General features: G+C 50.4%; 1 protein-coding gene across 1 annotated transcript in view; it reads left to right on the top strand.

The window, feature by feature from the left end:
• LOC146811399 (dynein regulatory complex subunit 11-like) overlaps positions 1 to 16,549 on the top strand; it is a 293,100-nt gene that overhangs the window by 173,627 nt on the left and 102,924 nt on the right. The window contains exon 12 of the mRNA XM_085618510.1: positions 3,060 to 3,118. Within this exon, the coding sequence (XP_085474636.1) occupies positions 3,060 to 3,118 (59 nt within the window). The remainder of the gene's footprint in view (positions 1 to 3,059; positions 3,119 to 16,549) is intronic.

Raw genomic sequence — 16,549 nt, 5'->3', positions numbered from 1 at the left:
TTTAGTATGTGAGGATAGACCCGGAACTGCGCCGAGTCCAGAACTGCTCCGATGAAAAGGAGCTTCTGGGAGGGACTCAGATGCGACTTCGGCACGTTGATGGAGAACCCCAGCAAATGCAGGAGGTCGGCCGTAGTCTGGAGGTGGGAGACGACTGCCTGGGGCGAGCCCGCCTTCAACAGCCAGTCGTTGAGATAGGGGAAGACTGGAACCCCTGATCTGCGCAGATGAGCTGTGACCACCGCCATCACTTTCGTGAACACCCGAGGGGCACTGGTGAGGCCAAAGGGGAGCACGGTAAACTGAAAGTGCTCGTGGCCTACCGTGAATCACAGGTAACGCCGATGAGCTGGCAGGACGGGGATGTGGTAATAAGCGTCCTGCAAGTCCAATGCTACCATTAAGTCTCCAGGGTCTAGGGCAGCCAGAATCTGAGCTAAGGTGAGCATCTTGAACTTATCCTTCCGGAGGAAGGCGTTGACGCTCCTAAGGCCCAAGATAGGGCGTAGGCCCCCTTTGCCCTTCTTGGGAACCAGAAAGTAGTGGGAATACCAACCCGACCTACTTCTGGGCCAGGAACGCGCTCGATGGCCCCCTTGGCCAAGAGGGCCGTTACTTCCTCCTGCAGAAGTTGCAAGTGATCCCCCGACATGCGGTGGCATGGCTGGAGGGGTCGCATCAAAGGGGAGGGAGTAGCCCCTTCGGACGATCTGCAGCACCCACCTGTCTGATGTGATGGTATGCTAGTGGAGCAGGTGATGGCGAACTCTGCCTCCCACTGGCGTGGAATGGGCCTGAAAGCTCGGACTAGGAAGGCTTTGAGGCAGATGCTGCTGGGGCAGATGTGGGCTAACCGGCTCTCTGTCCCCAAGCTCCGCCTTGGCGGAATCCACGTCCGTGACCGCGTTGAGGCTGGTTCTGCGGCCTGTGGCTAGATGGACGTGTGGGCACCCCTTCCTTGGCCACGAAAGGGGCGAAAAGTGGAAGTTTGGGGGCGCTGGGCCGAGAGGCCCAAGGACTTGGCCGTAGCCCTGGAGTCCTTAAAGCGCTCCAGCGTACTATCCGCTTTGTCGCGAAAGAGGCGACGGCCATCGAAGGGCATGTCCATGAGGGTGCTCTAGACATCCCCGGAGAAATTCGTGAACCTCAGCCAGGCATGGCGACGAATCTCCACCGTAGTCACAATTGCCCTACCTAGCGAATCCGTTGTGTCAAGCCCACATCGTATCGAGTACCGTGCCGCATCCCGCCCCTCGGCAAGAGCCTGGGCGAGCCGTGTCTGGGCTTCCTCCAGACACTGGGGCAGCACGTCCGCCACCGTATCCCACAAGGAGTGAGTGTAATGGTCCAAAAGGCACGCGGTGTTGATAGACCGCAACCCCAAACTAAGGGAGGAGAACAGTTTCTTCCCAAACTATTCCTCCCTTCCCGGGAGGTAGAGGCCTGGATAATCAGGCTCTCAGGCGTGGGGTGCACCGACAGAAAGCTGGGGTCACTCGGTGCGGGGCGGTGGCGCAGGGCCACGTTCCGGTCCACAGGAGGGACTGTGGAGTGCTTGGACCAGGTGCCCATCAGAACACCCGTCAGTACTTCATTGAACTGCAGCAGAGGCTCCGAGGAGCTTACTGGCGGTTGAAGCACTTCAGTGAGGAGGTTAGTCCTCACGGCCACTGCAGGGAGCTCCAGCTGAAGGGCTTCGGCAGTCCTGCGCAGCACCACAGAATAGGTAGCACCCTCCTCCGTAGCCACGGAGGGAGGAGAGATGAAGCCAGTGTCAGGGGAGGTGCCAAGACCACTGCCATCCCCCAGCTCTTCTGCCCAGTCCTGAGATAACTGGCACTGCTGTGCCAGAGGGTCCTCAGACCCCTCCCAGTCGTCCCCGTCTTCCGACTCCTGGTAGACAGGCGGAAAGGTCGGAGCTGGGGGGTAGATGAATCTGTCATCCATTGGCGCCGGATACGGCGTCGGGCGGCCCGGACCGGGACTAAACCTGGGGATGACGTCGTCTGAAGACGGTGCCGGGCGCGACACCGAAGGGGTCGGCACCGGTGGAGGGGTCGTAAGGTCGACCGGGATCCAGGCTGGATCCCCCAGGGGCCTGCGGCGTCAGGACCAAAGTCGATGACACCGGCTCGCTAGGCCCCCCAGTCGGACCTGCGGGGCCACGAGGAAGTCTCGGGTTTCCGTCAGAGTTGCAAGGGGATCAGGGACCGGAGGGTATGGGGCCGGATGCGACTCTTGCTGCTCCGACGAAGCCGCGCGGGTGGTGCCACCCGAACCCTCAGCCGAGTCACGCGACCGGCGAGGGGAGTCAGAAGAGCGATGTCGCTTCTTCGACTTCTTACTGTGCCTCGACTTACTGGAATGCGAGGACTTCGACCCTGACGAGCGGTGATGGCTGCGGCTCCCCGACCGGTCCCTCGACCTCCTCCTCGACCGGGACCTTGAGCGGCGCGGAGCCGACTGCCAGATCTCGAGCAGCTTGCAGGACCGCTCCCGCCTAGCCTTCGAGGTCAAGGCCCGGCAGTCGAGGCACGACTCGACATCATGGTCGGCCCCAAGGCAGTAGAGACACCGGCGGTGGTGATCCGTGACCCACATCAGGCGGTGACAGGCGTCGCACGGCTTGAACCCGGGCATCCCTACCAGCACCTGGAGTCGAGGTTGACTCGAAACAGGAACCAAAAAAGGTCAAAAAGTTTAGTCAAAAAGTGACTAAAGGGTATGCTCTTCCCGGATCTGCGCTTACTGGCGCGGAAAAAAGAACTGACGTCAGCGCGTGAGGGCGGCGTCTAAGTACTCCGACAACGTCATTCCGGCGATCACGATGCCGACGACGGACACAGAGCCGCAGTCGACGCCTAGCGACGCGCAAGGGTATTGCTGACGAAAAATCTTTCCGGATCCAGCCTGGGGACATTCTAAGGTAAGGAATCTAACTAACGTGTTTCTTTCAGATTGATGGATTTAACCCAGATCTCTTGACTGGGGGTGAATGTTTTGATTGGTCTGCATTCCGTCCATCAATTGTGTGTCTTTTGCTTCTTTTATCTCACCAGAAAAAAGGAAAAAAGAAAGGTGGAAAGAAAAAAAAGGAAAAAGACCTAACTCCAGATCGGTAATGTGAATCCCACAACCCCCTACCTCTGTAAAGGAGAAGCCACTCTGACTGGCCCCCTCATTTTTGCTTTTGCTATCTCATATGGCACTATCATTCTTTCATTGTTCCTCCTCTTCACACTCTCTCATGTGACAGCAATTGCTCTTGTATCCAGACACCCTCTCGCTCTCCTCTTTTATAATGCTGACACTCCTATTTCTTTTTCCTGTTGCTTTCCTCTTGAACATGTTACATTTTGCTCAATGCATTTGTGGCTGAATAATGCAGATGTTTCTATGATCTCTTATGACAGCTCTCATTGGATAATACTGATCCTTGTAAGGCCCCTTGCTACTACTGTCCCTGGATAATCATAAGCCTTATGTCCTATTCTCTCTCTGTTTATGATGCTGACGTTTCTGTGCTATTTTTCTCTTACTGTAACTGTATACTCATAGCCTTTTTTGTCATCTTCTATTTACCTCCCTCTCTCTTTGTTCCTTCGTCTCTCTCTCTCTCTCGCTCTCTCACACACACACAGACATCAACTTCTCTTTCAAACACTCACACACATCTACTCTCACACACACTGACAATTTTGTGCACCTTACTTTTGCATGCTTTCTTGCATTTCCTGGTTCCCATGGGTAATACCAATCCTTCTGATGGATACTTTGACCTGCAGACTTAGAATATCCTGAGGTGCCAGACTGGATCCGAAAACCTTTCCACAGCAGTACTCCTGAGCACTGATAAGTGGCTATGAGCGGCGCTGCATTCACTTCATCTGTCTGGAATTGATGAGCAGAGCACCACCCTTGCACTCAGACATCAATTCTTTTCTTTGTGCACCTTCAAACATGGATCTAGCTCCCTCCCCTTTTTCTTTGTCGGTTTCACAAGATTTCTTCTAACAGATCTTCAACCAGTGTGTAAGTGAACTATGTCCCCTCCTAAAACTATAGGTTTTGAACCTTGATAGAATTGTTACATACAAATGTCTGTGACTGACCTGCATACCATATGCCTTTGGTGTTTGGGCTGAGGACATGGCTCCAAGTTGGGTGAGAAATATGTCCTCATGAAATCGAAGGTGATCCGAGAATGTGAAGCAAAGCTGTATGTCACCGAACACCAGAAGAAACCACTCAACACCTGCTTCTTTTCGAAGTCGAGAGCATGGACCTGCTCCCACTCCCAAGGTCATTTCGGTAAAAGGTTCTTGTCAAGGTCGAAATCTTTGGGTAAGTTCATATTGAAGGTAAAGAGGAAACACAAGAAAGCCAGGCAGGACTCTATCCTGCCACACTCGACAGAGAATTTGTGAAGGTGTCTCGCTCCTGGTCTACTGAGGAGCCTAGTCCACAATTCGTCGTGATGCACCCAAGTTCCCTGTGTCATCGGCGATATTGCAACAAATGGAGGCCTTTATGGAGACTGTGTTGCACTTATCTTCTGGTTCCCATTGGCACACCTTCAGGCCCAAAGAATCAAATGCATCTCCAGTCTGGTTACCGCCAATGAATCGATTCTCAGTGCCACAATCTGTGCCATTCCCTTCAACTGTGGCCACGACGTCAACCCTTTACTTATACCGGTGTCTGACTCTGAACCAAACTCGAATCAGTTACTACTGTAGTTGTGTCTTGATTTCACTGTGACGCCTTTGGTCTTCATGTAGTCAGATTCAGACAGAACACTCCCTCTACCTCGGAGCTGCCATCAGGTTTTCCATCAGCATTTTGACTCCGACTCAAATGAAAGTCAACCACCCCTTGGGGATCATAGCGGAGATGACGGTGATCATTTTCCCCATATTATGATGACGATCACCGAGACATGGCCCGTGGGTTCAACACTTCCCCTGAGACTGGATTGATTCCCTTCAAGGCCACCAGCAGAAGAAAGTGCTTCCTTTACTGTGGTGATTAGACATTCAGCTGCAACTCTCCTCTCTGGAGATTAAAACTAATCTAGTTACAGACATTTTGCAGCCTGGGCAGGACACATCTGAGCCTCTTCTACCATTTAATGATGCTCTAATTGGCACATTATTGGCAGCTGATTTAAGCCCTGTTCTTGCCCACTGGTGAAAAGCAGGTAGCCAGACACCACAGACTGGTGCCAGGTAACCTTCATTTTTTGACTCAGCATTCTACTCCAGAAGATCTAGGTATTTGGAAAATGGCTGTTCCTATCGGCCAACCTGTCTTTAAGGTCAGTCATTGCCAGTTGCCAGCTTGTGAGTTACACACACCCACTGAGGCACAGTCGCTGAGATTTTGCTGGTAGTCATGCAGGAGTTTTGGGACTCTGTGGCTCCAATCATTCAGGGTATCAGGATGTAGCTAAATATGTAATCCGTTCTGGTCTAGACACCACTGATTGCTTGGGGCGAGCATTTATACTGTGGTACTCCATTGCCATTCACGGATGAGGTTCATAAAAAAAAAGCTCTTTGGGGATGACCAGGCACCTCTTATGGATAAGCCTGTCGAAAGATCTCTTCTTTGTGGTAAGAATGCTGATTCTACCTTGGAAAGCTTCAAGGAGAGCTGGACCACAATGTCTCTGGGTCTTTTAATCCCCGCCAAACACTTCCCTCAACAAATACAACCCTTTTGGGTCTACTTGCAAGATCTGACACACTTGCAGGGTCATCTGGCATTGCCTAAGTCAACCCAGCCCTTGTTTGGACAAGAGCAGAGATCAAGGAGGCAATGTGCAGGTCCCCAGGCCGGTACAGATCTTCCTAGTCCCCCTCCAAGTCACTTTAGCTTGCCTTTAGTGGCACAGAACCACCCTCTAGGAGGACGAATCCAACACTTTCTCCAAGGATGGCAAAGATGGGTCCTTCAGACCATTCAATAGGGCTATGCTCTTCCATTCCTTTCCGAGCTGCTGCTTCTTCCACCTACATCAGAATGGCTTTCAGACTAGCCCCTGCCATTTTGTTACAGGAGTTGCAGGCTCTCTTGTCCAAATGTGCCGTAGAAAGGGTACCAGCCTCAAAAATAAGGACTGCTTGTTATTCCTGCTATTTCTTTGTCCCGAAGGATAGAGGCCTTCGTCCCACTGTTGATCACCACCCTCTGGACGCCTTCCAATGGAAGGTCAGATTCAAAATGCTCACACTTTTAACACATGTATTTCTCAAGTTACTTCCTTCGAGCTGATGCACAGCTGCACATTGTGTCTACTTACTCTGAAGACGGTGTTTCTTTTCGCATTTACTTCAGCTCATCACATAAGTGAGCTTCAGGCTTTCTTGAGGTAGCATTCTCTCACCAACTTTTTCCCAGACAAACAGGTGTTGAGAACCAAAGGAGCCTGTGTGCCGAAAGTAGTGACTCCTTTTTACATAAGGTAATTCATCACTTTCCCCAATGTTTTTTGCTCCGCCTCACCTCTCGAAGCAGGAGGAGAGACTTCATCATGTTAACCCCAAGAAAGCCATAAGCTTTCACATCAATCAAGAGCTCATTCCACCAAAACCATGGCTGCTATTCCTAAGTTGGCATCCTGAGTGTCTGTTCTTTGCCTTTGTCAGGCTGCAATGTGGGAATCAGTATACACATTCATGAAGAACTACTGCCTTGACGGCCAGGAGAATGGGAAGATAAATTTGTCTGTTCGGTCTTGCAGGGCTTTTTGTTCTGAGCTGATTCCACCTTCTAAAGGGAGGTACTGCTTTGGTATCTATTCTAGAGGTAAGGAATCTGCGGTTGGAAGTATCCATCAGAAGAACAAGTTACCTATCTTCGGTAATAATCCCTCTGATGAATACTCCTCCTAACTGCAGATTCATCACCACCCTCTTGTCTGCCTGTTCTGTAGGATGGTTTCTTTTTTCATCTAAAAAAGTTCCCAAGCTCGAGATCTGTAAACTAGTACTGGTAGGTCAGAAGGGGCAGACAGAATCAAGAAAGAAACTGACATCAGCGTTCAGTGGTGGTCGTTGTATGCAGCTCCGTTTGTCATTTCCGGATGGAACGGAGTAAATATAGAGCCACATGGCTCCCCCTACCGACGCCCAGGAGCACTGCTGTAGAAAAGTTTCCAGATCGAGTCAGGTGCCTGGGAATATTATAAAGGTGAGGAATCTGCAGTTAGATAGTTAGTATCCAACAGAAAGAGTGTTACCAATAGTGAGTTGTTGTCTGTGTCTGCTTCCATTTGCTGTCTTAAATGATTATTCTGATTTATCTCTCTCCTCTTGTTGCGATTTTTGCCGGATTACTTTGACCTTCTCCCATCTTTTTTCTGCTGCTTTTCAGTTGAATAATGCAGATCATTCTAGGTATGCACTATCCTGGTTTGCCCTTTTATTTAATACTGCTCCTTTCATCCATGCCTGTAGTTACCTCTTGCTGGTTCTGCCGTGTCAGTCAATCTTGTTTTATTTAGACCGAAGGTTGAAGAGATGAGGGACACTTTCTCTCTAATGGATTCTGTGAAGAGCAGTGGGGAGCACTGTATTCAGCTCGCCTATGTTTGATGTATTTTTTGACTCCCTATAGTCAGCTGATGTCTTCTAGACCATGGGCAAAGAGAACCCCCACTTAAGCAACTTAAGTGAGGCAAGGGCTGTCAATGGGTGCCATGGTTTGTTGAAATAGGTCCCACTAAACATCAATAATTAGCTATTTATGAGCCTTCTCTGTCTACAGAGCTGCTAATAGGCAACAAATGACGGAGAGGTGTGGGAGGTACGCAGACATGCGCAACAAATGAAAGAGAGAAATAAAAACATGAAATCACAGAAAAAGTAGAAACACAGAAGAACAAATAGAGAAAGTAAGCATGAGAGACCGGTAAAAAAGGAAAAGTAATGAATAAAGCGGTACAAAAGGGGGTGGTGATGGACGGAGCATCAGAACCAATCAAACACTCACACCCAGTCAACAGATCTGGGTTTGATCCATCACCGTTCTTTAGCCCACTCTGCCACCCCAGTTCAGACATGGCCATATGCAAATAAGTCTGACCCTGTGCCTCATGGGAACAGTCCAGCCCGAACTGCCAAGCCATGCCTTCCCTGGACCGGAAACAAGCTTCCTAGGACCGGTTTCTGGCATTTCAGCCGTCTTCAGCCAGGCTTGCTTGAATCCAGTGGCAAAGTGAGCAAGGGACTCACGTCTGAGCATACCCTGCCAACTTAGGGCGAACAAAGCGGTACAAAAGGGGGTGGCGATGGACGGAGCATCAGAACCAATCAAACACTCACACCCAGTCAACAGATCTGGGTTTGATCCATCACCGTTCTTTAGCCCACTCTGCCACCCCAGTTCAGACATGGCCATATGCAAATCAGTCTGACCCTGTGCCTCATGGGAACAGTCCAGCCCGAACTGCCAAGCCATGCCTTCCCTGGACCGGAAACAAGCTTCCTAGGACTGGTTTCTGGCATTTCAGCCGTCTTCAGCCAGGCTTGCTTGAATCCAGTGGCAAAGTGAGCAAGGGACTCACGTCTGAGCATACCCTGCCAACTTAGGGCGAACAAAGCGGTACAAAAGGGGGTGGCGATGGACGGAGCATCAGAACCAATCAAACACTCACACCCAGTCAACAGATCTGGGTTTGATCCATCACCGTTCTTTAGCCCACTCTGCCACCCCAGTTCAGACATGGCCATATGCAAATCAGTCTGACCCTGTGCCTCATGGGAACAGTCCAGCCCGAACTGCCAAGCCATGCCTTCCCTGGACCGGAAACAAGCTTCCTAGGACCGGTTTCTGGCATTTCAGCCGTCTTCAGCCAGGCTTGCTTGAATCCAGTGGCAAAGTGAGCAAGGGACTCACGTCTGAGCATACCCTGCCAACTTAGGGCGAACAAAGCGGTACAAAAGGGGGTGGCGATGGACGGAGCATCAGAACCAATCAAACACTCACACCCAGTCAACAGATCTGGGTTTGATCCATCACCGTTCTTTAGCCCACTCTGCCACCCTAGTTCAGACATGGCCATATGCAAATCAGTCTGACCCTGTGCCTCATGGGAACAGTCCAGCCCGAACTGCCAAGCCATGCCTTCCCTGGACCGGAAACAAGCTTCCTGGGACCGGTTTCTGGCATTTCAGCCGTCTTCAGCCAGGCTTGCTTGAATCCAGTGGCAAAGTGAGCAAGGGACTCACGTCTGAGCATACCCTGCCAACTTAGGGCGAACAAAGCGGTACAAAAGGGGGTGGCGATGGACGAAAGGCGGATGGTAGGATAAAAAGATTGATAGATTAAAGTGTAAGAGGATTGATGAAAGAGCAGAAGGATCGATAGGTTATAGGGGGAATGGATGGAAGGTTAAGGAATAGAAAGCTATGGAAAACTGAAAGTATGGATGGATGAAAGTATGGATAGATGGATATCTGAAGGTATTGTGAGTGGATGCGTGAAATGATGAATGTATATATGGATAGATGGATAATTACACGGAGAGAAGTAACTCTCCTAAAGAGGGTAGGGTTTGCTTGCTTCATGTACGCCGTATGAGTAGAGTGCAAAATTGATGGATGTAGTGCTGAACAATGTCAAACGGTCAATCCCCAGTCAGTGATCTGTGCCTAAATCCATTGTTTTTTGCTCACTATGCCATTCCACTATAGACTCAGCCATATGTAAATCAGTCTTAAGCCTACTTCGCATGGAAACAGTCCAGCCCGAACTGCTAGGCCATGTCCTCCCTAGACCTCAAAAAAGCATCCTAGGACCGGTTTTGAGGTATCACTCCTCATCAGTCAGGTTAGCTTGAATCCAGTAGCCTTGTGTGAGAAAGTGCCATCTTTCTTGCATGGTATGCCCCCACTTTTTGCTAAATTGCTGAATGAACTTCGATTGAGTGTACCCTGGGTTCCTGCCAATCAGGTGCCCAGGGCCTATGTTCCTTCCTTCAACCACACAAATTCCAAATTGGCAAACCCTAGCCACATGTCAGCCCCTAGTAAATGGTACCCTAGGTACCCAGGGCCTTGTGGCCAGGGAAGGCCTCTAAGGGCTGCAGCACTCATTGTGCCACCCTCAGAGGCCCTGTACCCTTACACACACACTGCCCTTGCAGACTGAGTGTCTGGGTGCAGGACAAAACAAAGAGTCGACATGGCACACATCACTGTGCACCATGCCCATCACCTACACTGCCAAGGCATATGTCAGCCACCCCTCTAGCTGGGTGCATTACGCCTATGGTGTGGGCACAGGAGCAGGAGCCCTGTGCCCCTACAGTAGCCGGGTCCATTCCTGGGCACTGTAAGTGCAGTGCTGTCATTTAAGAGTACATGGTGCTGAGAGCTTGTCAAACACGAGCTCCACAGCACCATATTGGCACCACTGAAGCCTGGGAAGTTTGGTATCAAACTTCTCAGCACATTGAACCCACACTGATGCCAGTGTGGGATTTAATGTACTAAGCACCCCAGAGGGCATCTTAGAGATGCCCCCTTACAGCTAACTTACAATCCACGTCTGCTCTGAGGCTGCCCAGGCTGACACACAGCAGACACGTTGCTGGACCCCTGGGTGGGAGAGCTCCTGCTCTCCCGGGCCTGCAACAATGCACATCCTGGGTGAGGTGAGAAATCTCCTCCCCCAGGATGAGCAAAGGGAAGCTTCAAAGGCAGGCCGCCATTTGGAGTTTCCCCAGGCCACTGCAACCCCCCACTCTGGCGGGAAGCTGGGCCGGAAACCCCATACAAGGACAGGGGATGTGCCAGCCTGCCCACCCCACCCCTCAGGTGGGGGAGGCGAGGTGAAGCACATCTCCGGGCTCTCGCCATCTTGAAGATGGGAGGCCCTACCCTATCAGGATTAGGCTACTGCCCCCCTCCCACAGGAGAGAGGCAGGATAGGGGGTGTACCCACCCCAGGACAAGGACCCATTGGTCCCTGGCCTTCACCTACCTGTAACGCCCCTAAATCTAGTATTTAGGGGCACCCTGTACCTTCCCTCCTTAGATTCCAGATAAAAAACTACAAGAAGAGCAAGGACCTGCCCTGCAGCTGCTAAAAAGAGAAGAAGACACCAACTGCTTTGGCCCCAGCCCTACCGGCCTGTCGACTCTCGAACCTGCACCAGCGCGGCATCTCTCGTGGCCAGCAACCTCACCAACCCCGGAGGACCTGGCTACCTTTTAGCTCTAAGCCCCTGGGACTCCCACGAGTAGAGGCTCTACTCAAGAAACCTATTTGCTATCCCTGGCACCAGCCCGGGACCGCGGACCCAACACACTCTGCACCAGCCAAGCCTGGCCAGTGCCGGAGTGGACAAAGACCCTGAGGACGACCCCACGGCGACTGTGACCCAGAGTCCGGCACCCAAGGACCCCCCTCGACATCCCGGAAGAAGCCTGCAGCCTCAGAACCAAGTGCCACCCCAGCCGCGATCAACCAGAGGGTAAGATTCCCGACGTCAAAAGGCACCCCTGCACCCGGCGCCCTGCGGCCCCCTGTGCCCAATCCCGGGGTACCCACCTAACCTACAACTACCCAACTTACCTCTCGAAGTGGTGGTGGCACCTGAAACAACCTCGTCCCCGAGCCTGCAGCCTTTTTCCAAACCGGAACATTCCCATTGATTTCCATTGAGCGCCCGAAGGCTCAAAAGCACCCTGCACCCAGCCGCCCGAGTGGCCCTGGCAGTGCCCTCTCTACACTAACCTACTTCCCCACTTGCCCTGAGTAAGTGACCAGGAGCCCAGCTCCCACAGCCGCGTGGCTTGCCAGACAGCAGCCACCAACCAAGGCCCCCCTATCCCTCATAGGATAACATTGGGCCTAACTCTCTCTGCACCCGGCCGTCCTGAAACCGCTGAGGGTGAACCAACTGTACCTACCTGACACTGGGGGACCCCTGAGTCCATGCCCGGAATTTCAACTCTGCCAGTCGAGTACTTACCCTCATAGGGTAACATTGACTGGCTTTTTCTTCAAAAATCTTCTAAGTGTGAACTTTTCAAAACTGCAAAAATTCACCAAAAATCAGCCAAGTGACTAAAACGAATTTACTCACCTGCTCCTAGGTGAGCTCCCAGTGCTGGATCTTGGTGCCCAGCCCTGACCCTGAAAAGTGTTCACAACTATACTTACCTCTAACTCATTTTTCTCCCATAGGAAACCATTGTCTGCTTTTCTGTGAAATTTCTTCCAAGTGTCTATTTTTGCAAATTTGAAATATTCTTTTAAAATCGTACCATTTCTGAAAACGAAATTACTTACCTGCTTTTGATAAGGACCCCAGTCCTGGGTCTAGGCACCCAGTCCTGGATTACTAAAGTAACGATAAAGTACTCTACCTGCAATGTGAATTTCTTGCCATAGAGATCCATTGAATGTTTTCTTTGAAATATTTTCTAAGTGCTAACTTTTGAAATAGCTAAATATTATTTAAAAATCATTACAGTTATTAAGTCGACTTTCATCACTTGATTCTGAATACTGACCCAAGGCTGGTTCTAGGAGCCAGACCTGGAATTCCAAAAGTAATCTGAAAAGTAATTTATTACAAATAACCTGAATTTACCATTGAGCTCAATGCATTGTTATGTTTAGGAAATAGGATTGTTTATTGCAACCAACTGTGACTGTTTACACAAATGTATTGCTTAAGACAAAAGTATTTATATTCAGCCTCTCATTATGAGAAAGTATATTTTTACCCCCTTTGTGGTTCTAAAAATAAAACAAGCATATATTTTATATATATAAACCATTGGCCTAGAGTTCAGTTATTGAGTGTGTGAAACCATTTGCTGACTGAGTGTGTACAATAAATGCTTTGCACTGTCCTCTGGTACTGCCTTACTGCTCGACCAAGCTACCACTTTTGAGAGTAAGGTCATACCTAACTTTGACCTCTATCAGCCTCTGGGGGACTGTGGACTCTGTACACCCTGTACCTATTAGGGAACAGTATATACAGAGCCACTTTCTCACATTGGTGGATCAGCGGTGGGATACAAACTTGCATTTGTTGGACTACTTGGTTACCATCTGATCACACGACAGAACTCTTAAAAATTGCCTTTAGAATTCTGATTGGTTTTTCCAAAATTACTAAAAGTCTTGCTAGGGCCTTGCTTAAGTCCCATTAGAATTTTAGAAAAATAAAAGTCACTATAGTCAGGGTAGAGGGTTAGAACTGTCAGGTTAGAATGTCTCAAACAAACCCAGCTATTAGTGATAATAATAACATGGACCTGGTGGAGGAGCTCGACCTCACACCTTACTTACACTTGTCTTTCAAGGAATTGAGGTCCTTATGTAAACTCAAAAATTTACAAATGGGTCAGCATCCAACCAAACAAGGGCTCCAGGAGCTCCTGGCTGAGTATGCTAAAGACCACCCATCTGAACATGGTGATGGCCAGTCAGATGAGGAAAGGGAAACAGGGGAGGTGGACAGCAACCTCCCCATACTATTCCTTAGGGAGGAGATGGCACCCATACCCTCCAACTCAAGACATAGCATCTGGCCACCTAGAGACCACACAGGTGGCTCTGGCCCCAGAGACGACACTGGGGGACCCCCCAGTGAAGAGGACAGCCTTGTGAGGCTGGCCAGAAGAATAGATCTAGAGTCCAGACTCCTGGCCCTAGAAAAGGAAAGGAGAGAGATGGGTTTAGCACCCATCAATGGTGGCAGCAATAATAAAAACAAGGATAGGGAGGAAACTTCTGACCCTAAAATCCCCAAAGGGATTGTCCCTAAATTTGAGGAAGGTGATGATATCACCAAATGGTTCACAGCCTTTGAGAGGGCTTGTGATATCAGGAAAGTAAAGAAACCTCTCTGGGGGGCACTCCTGTGGGAACTGTTCTCTGGTAACTGCAGGGACAGGCTTCTGACTCTCTCTGGGCCAGAAGCAGGATCCTATGACCTCATGAAGAAAGCTCTGATTGAGGGATTTGGATTCACCACTGAGGAATATAGAATTAGATTCAGGGGGGCTCACAAAACCCAGACCCAGTCCTGGATTGATTTTGTAGATTTCTCAGTGAAGACACTGGATGGTTGGTTAGCTGGACATGGTGTGCAGGATTTTACTGGATTGTACAATTTATTCATGAAGGAACATATTTTGAGTAACTGCACAAATGAAAAGTTGCATCAGCATTTGGTAGACCTAGGTCTAATTTCTCCCCAAGAATTGGGAAAGAAGGCGGACCACTGGGTCAAGACTAGGGTGACCAAGACAACCACTGGGGGTGACCAAAAGAAGGTGGTCACAAAACCTCCCCAGGGGAAAGGTGGTGAGAATCCCCAAGATAAAAAGTCTGAGTCTTCCAAAGGGCCCCAAAAACCTGTTCAGGTGGGTGGGACCCAAACTACTCCCTATGTGCCCCAACCATATAGGGGGAAGAACTTTGATCCCTTAAAGGCCTGGTGTAATACCTGTAAGAAGCAGGGACACCTAACTGTATCTTGCCCCCAAAACAAAGCCCCTAAGGCACCCAGTACAGCCACTCCTGGGGCAGCAAGTATACAAATGGGATCAGAGGTGTACCCTGAGCAAATCTGGGAACACACTGAAGCAAGTTTAGTCTCCTTGGGAGAAGTGGAGTTTGCCACTGTGGCTGTGTGGCCCCCCAACTTAAAGAAATACTTACAGTACCCCTGGGTAAATGGAACTAGGGTAGAAGCTCTGAGGGATACAGGTGCCAGTGTCACTATGGTGAAAGACACACTGGTTTCCCCTGAGCAATACTTGATTGGGAAGTCTTACCCAGTCACCAACGCTGACAGTGTCACCACTAGTCATCCCATGGCCATGGTAACATTAGGCTGGGGGGGGGTTACTGGCCTGAAACAGGTAGTGGTCTCTCCAAAGTTGCCAGCTGCATGTCTGCTTGGAAATGATCTGGAAACCTCAGCCTGGGCTGAGGTTGAGTTAAAGGCCCATGCAGCCATGCTGGGCATCCCTGAATTGGTGTGTGTGCAAACCAGAGCACAGAGCAAGAGGAAGGGTGAAAAAGTAGATTTGGAGCCTGGAATAATGGCCCAACCAACCAAGAGGAAGGGCAAGAAGACTGGGGGACCAGCTTCTGTACAGCCAAACACTCAGAACCCCTCTCCCCCTGGAGAGGATGTAGATACCCCTGAGGGAACTGAGTCCATGGAGCTTGACCCTTACCAGGTTGAACTCTTGGGCCCAGGGGGACCCTCTAGGGAAGAGCTGTGCCAAGGTCAGCGAGACTGTCCCACTCTTGAAAGCCTGAGACAACAAGCTGCTTCAGAAGCCAGGGGAGATGTCAGTGGTACCCACAGAGCTTATTGGGAAGAGGGATTACTGTATGCTGAGGCAAGAGACCCCACTCCTGGAGCCACCAGGAGGGTGGTAGTGCCACAGAAGTACAGGGAGTTCCTCCTAACTGTGGCTCATGACATCCCCCTAGCTGGACATCTGGGGCAATCCAAAACTTGGGAAAGGTTAGTGAGTCACTTTTACTGGCCCCAGATGCACCAAAAGGTGAAGGAGTTTGTCAGCTCCTGTGTTACCTGTCAGGCCAGTGGCAAGACAGGTGGCCACCCAAAGGCCCCCCTCATTCCACTACCAGTGGTGGGGGTCCCCTTTGAAAGGGTAGGTGTGGACATTGTGGGTCCACTTGAACCTCCCACAGCCTCAGGGAACAAATTCATTCTAGTAGTAGTGGATCATGCTACTAGGTACCCTGAAGCAATTCCACGTAGGACTACTACAGCTCCTGCAGTAGCCAAGGCCCTCCTGGGTGTCTTCACCAGGGTGGGTTTTCCTAAGGAGGTGGTTTCAGACAGAGGTTCCAACTTCATGTCTGCTTACCTAACACACATGTGGAAAGAGTGTGGGGTGCAGTACAAGTTTACTACACCCTACCACCCACAAACCAATGGCCTTGTTGAGAGGTTGAACAAGACATTGAAAGGTATGATCATGGGACTCCCTGAGAAACTCAAAAGGAGGTGGGATGTCCTGTTACCATGCTTGCTTTTCGCTTACAGGGAAGTGCCACAGAAGGGAGTAGGTTTCTCACCCTTTGAACTTCTGTTTGGTCATCCTGTAAGGGGACCACTGTGTCTTGTAAAGGAGGGCTGGGAGAGGCCTCTTCAAGAACCCAAACAGGACATAGTGGACTATGTGCTTGGCCTAAGGTCCAGAATGGCTGAATATATCGAAAAAGCATCCAAGAACCTTGAGGCCAGCCAGGAGCTCCAGAAGCACTGGTATGACCAAAAAGCTGCACTGGTTGAATTTCAACCAGGGCAACAGGTGTGGGTTTTGGAGCCAGTGGCACCAAGGGCTCTCCAAGACAAATGGAGTGGCCCTTACCCTATCCTAGAGAGAAAGAGTGAGGTCACCTATCTAGTTGACCTGGGCACTAGCAGGACACCCAAAAGGGTCATCCATGTGAACCGCCTTAAACTCTACAATGATAGGGCTGACATCACCATGCTGATGGTGACTGATGAAGAACAGGAAGCAGAGAG

This window comes from Triturus cristatus, chromosome 7, assembly GCF_964204655.1.
Source record: "Triturus cristatus chromosome 7, aTriCri1.1, whole genome shotgun sequence".
Lineage (NCBI taxonomy): Eukaryota > Metazoa > Chordata > Amphibia > Caudata > Salamandridae > Triturus > Triturus cristatus.
This window is presented reverse-complemented; position numbering and strand designations above follow the sequence as displayed.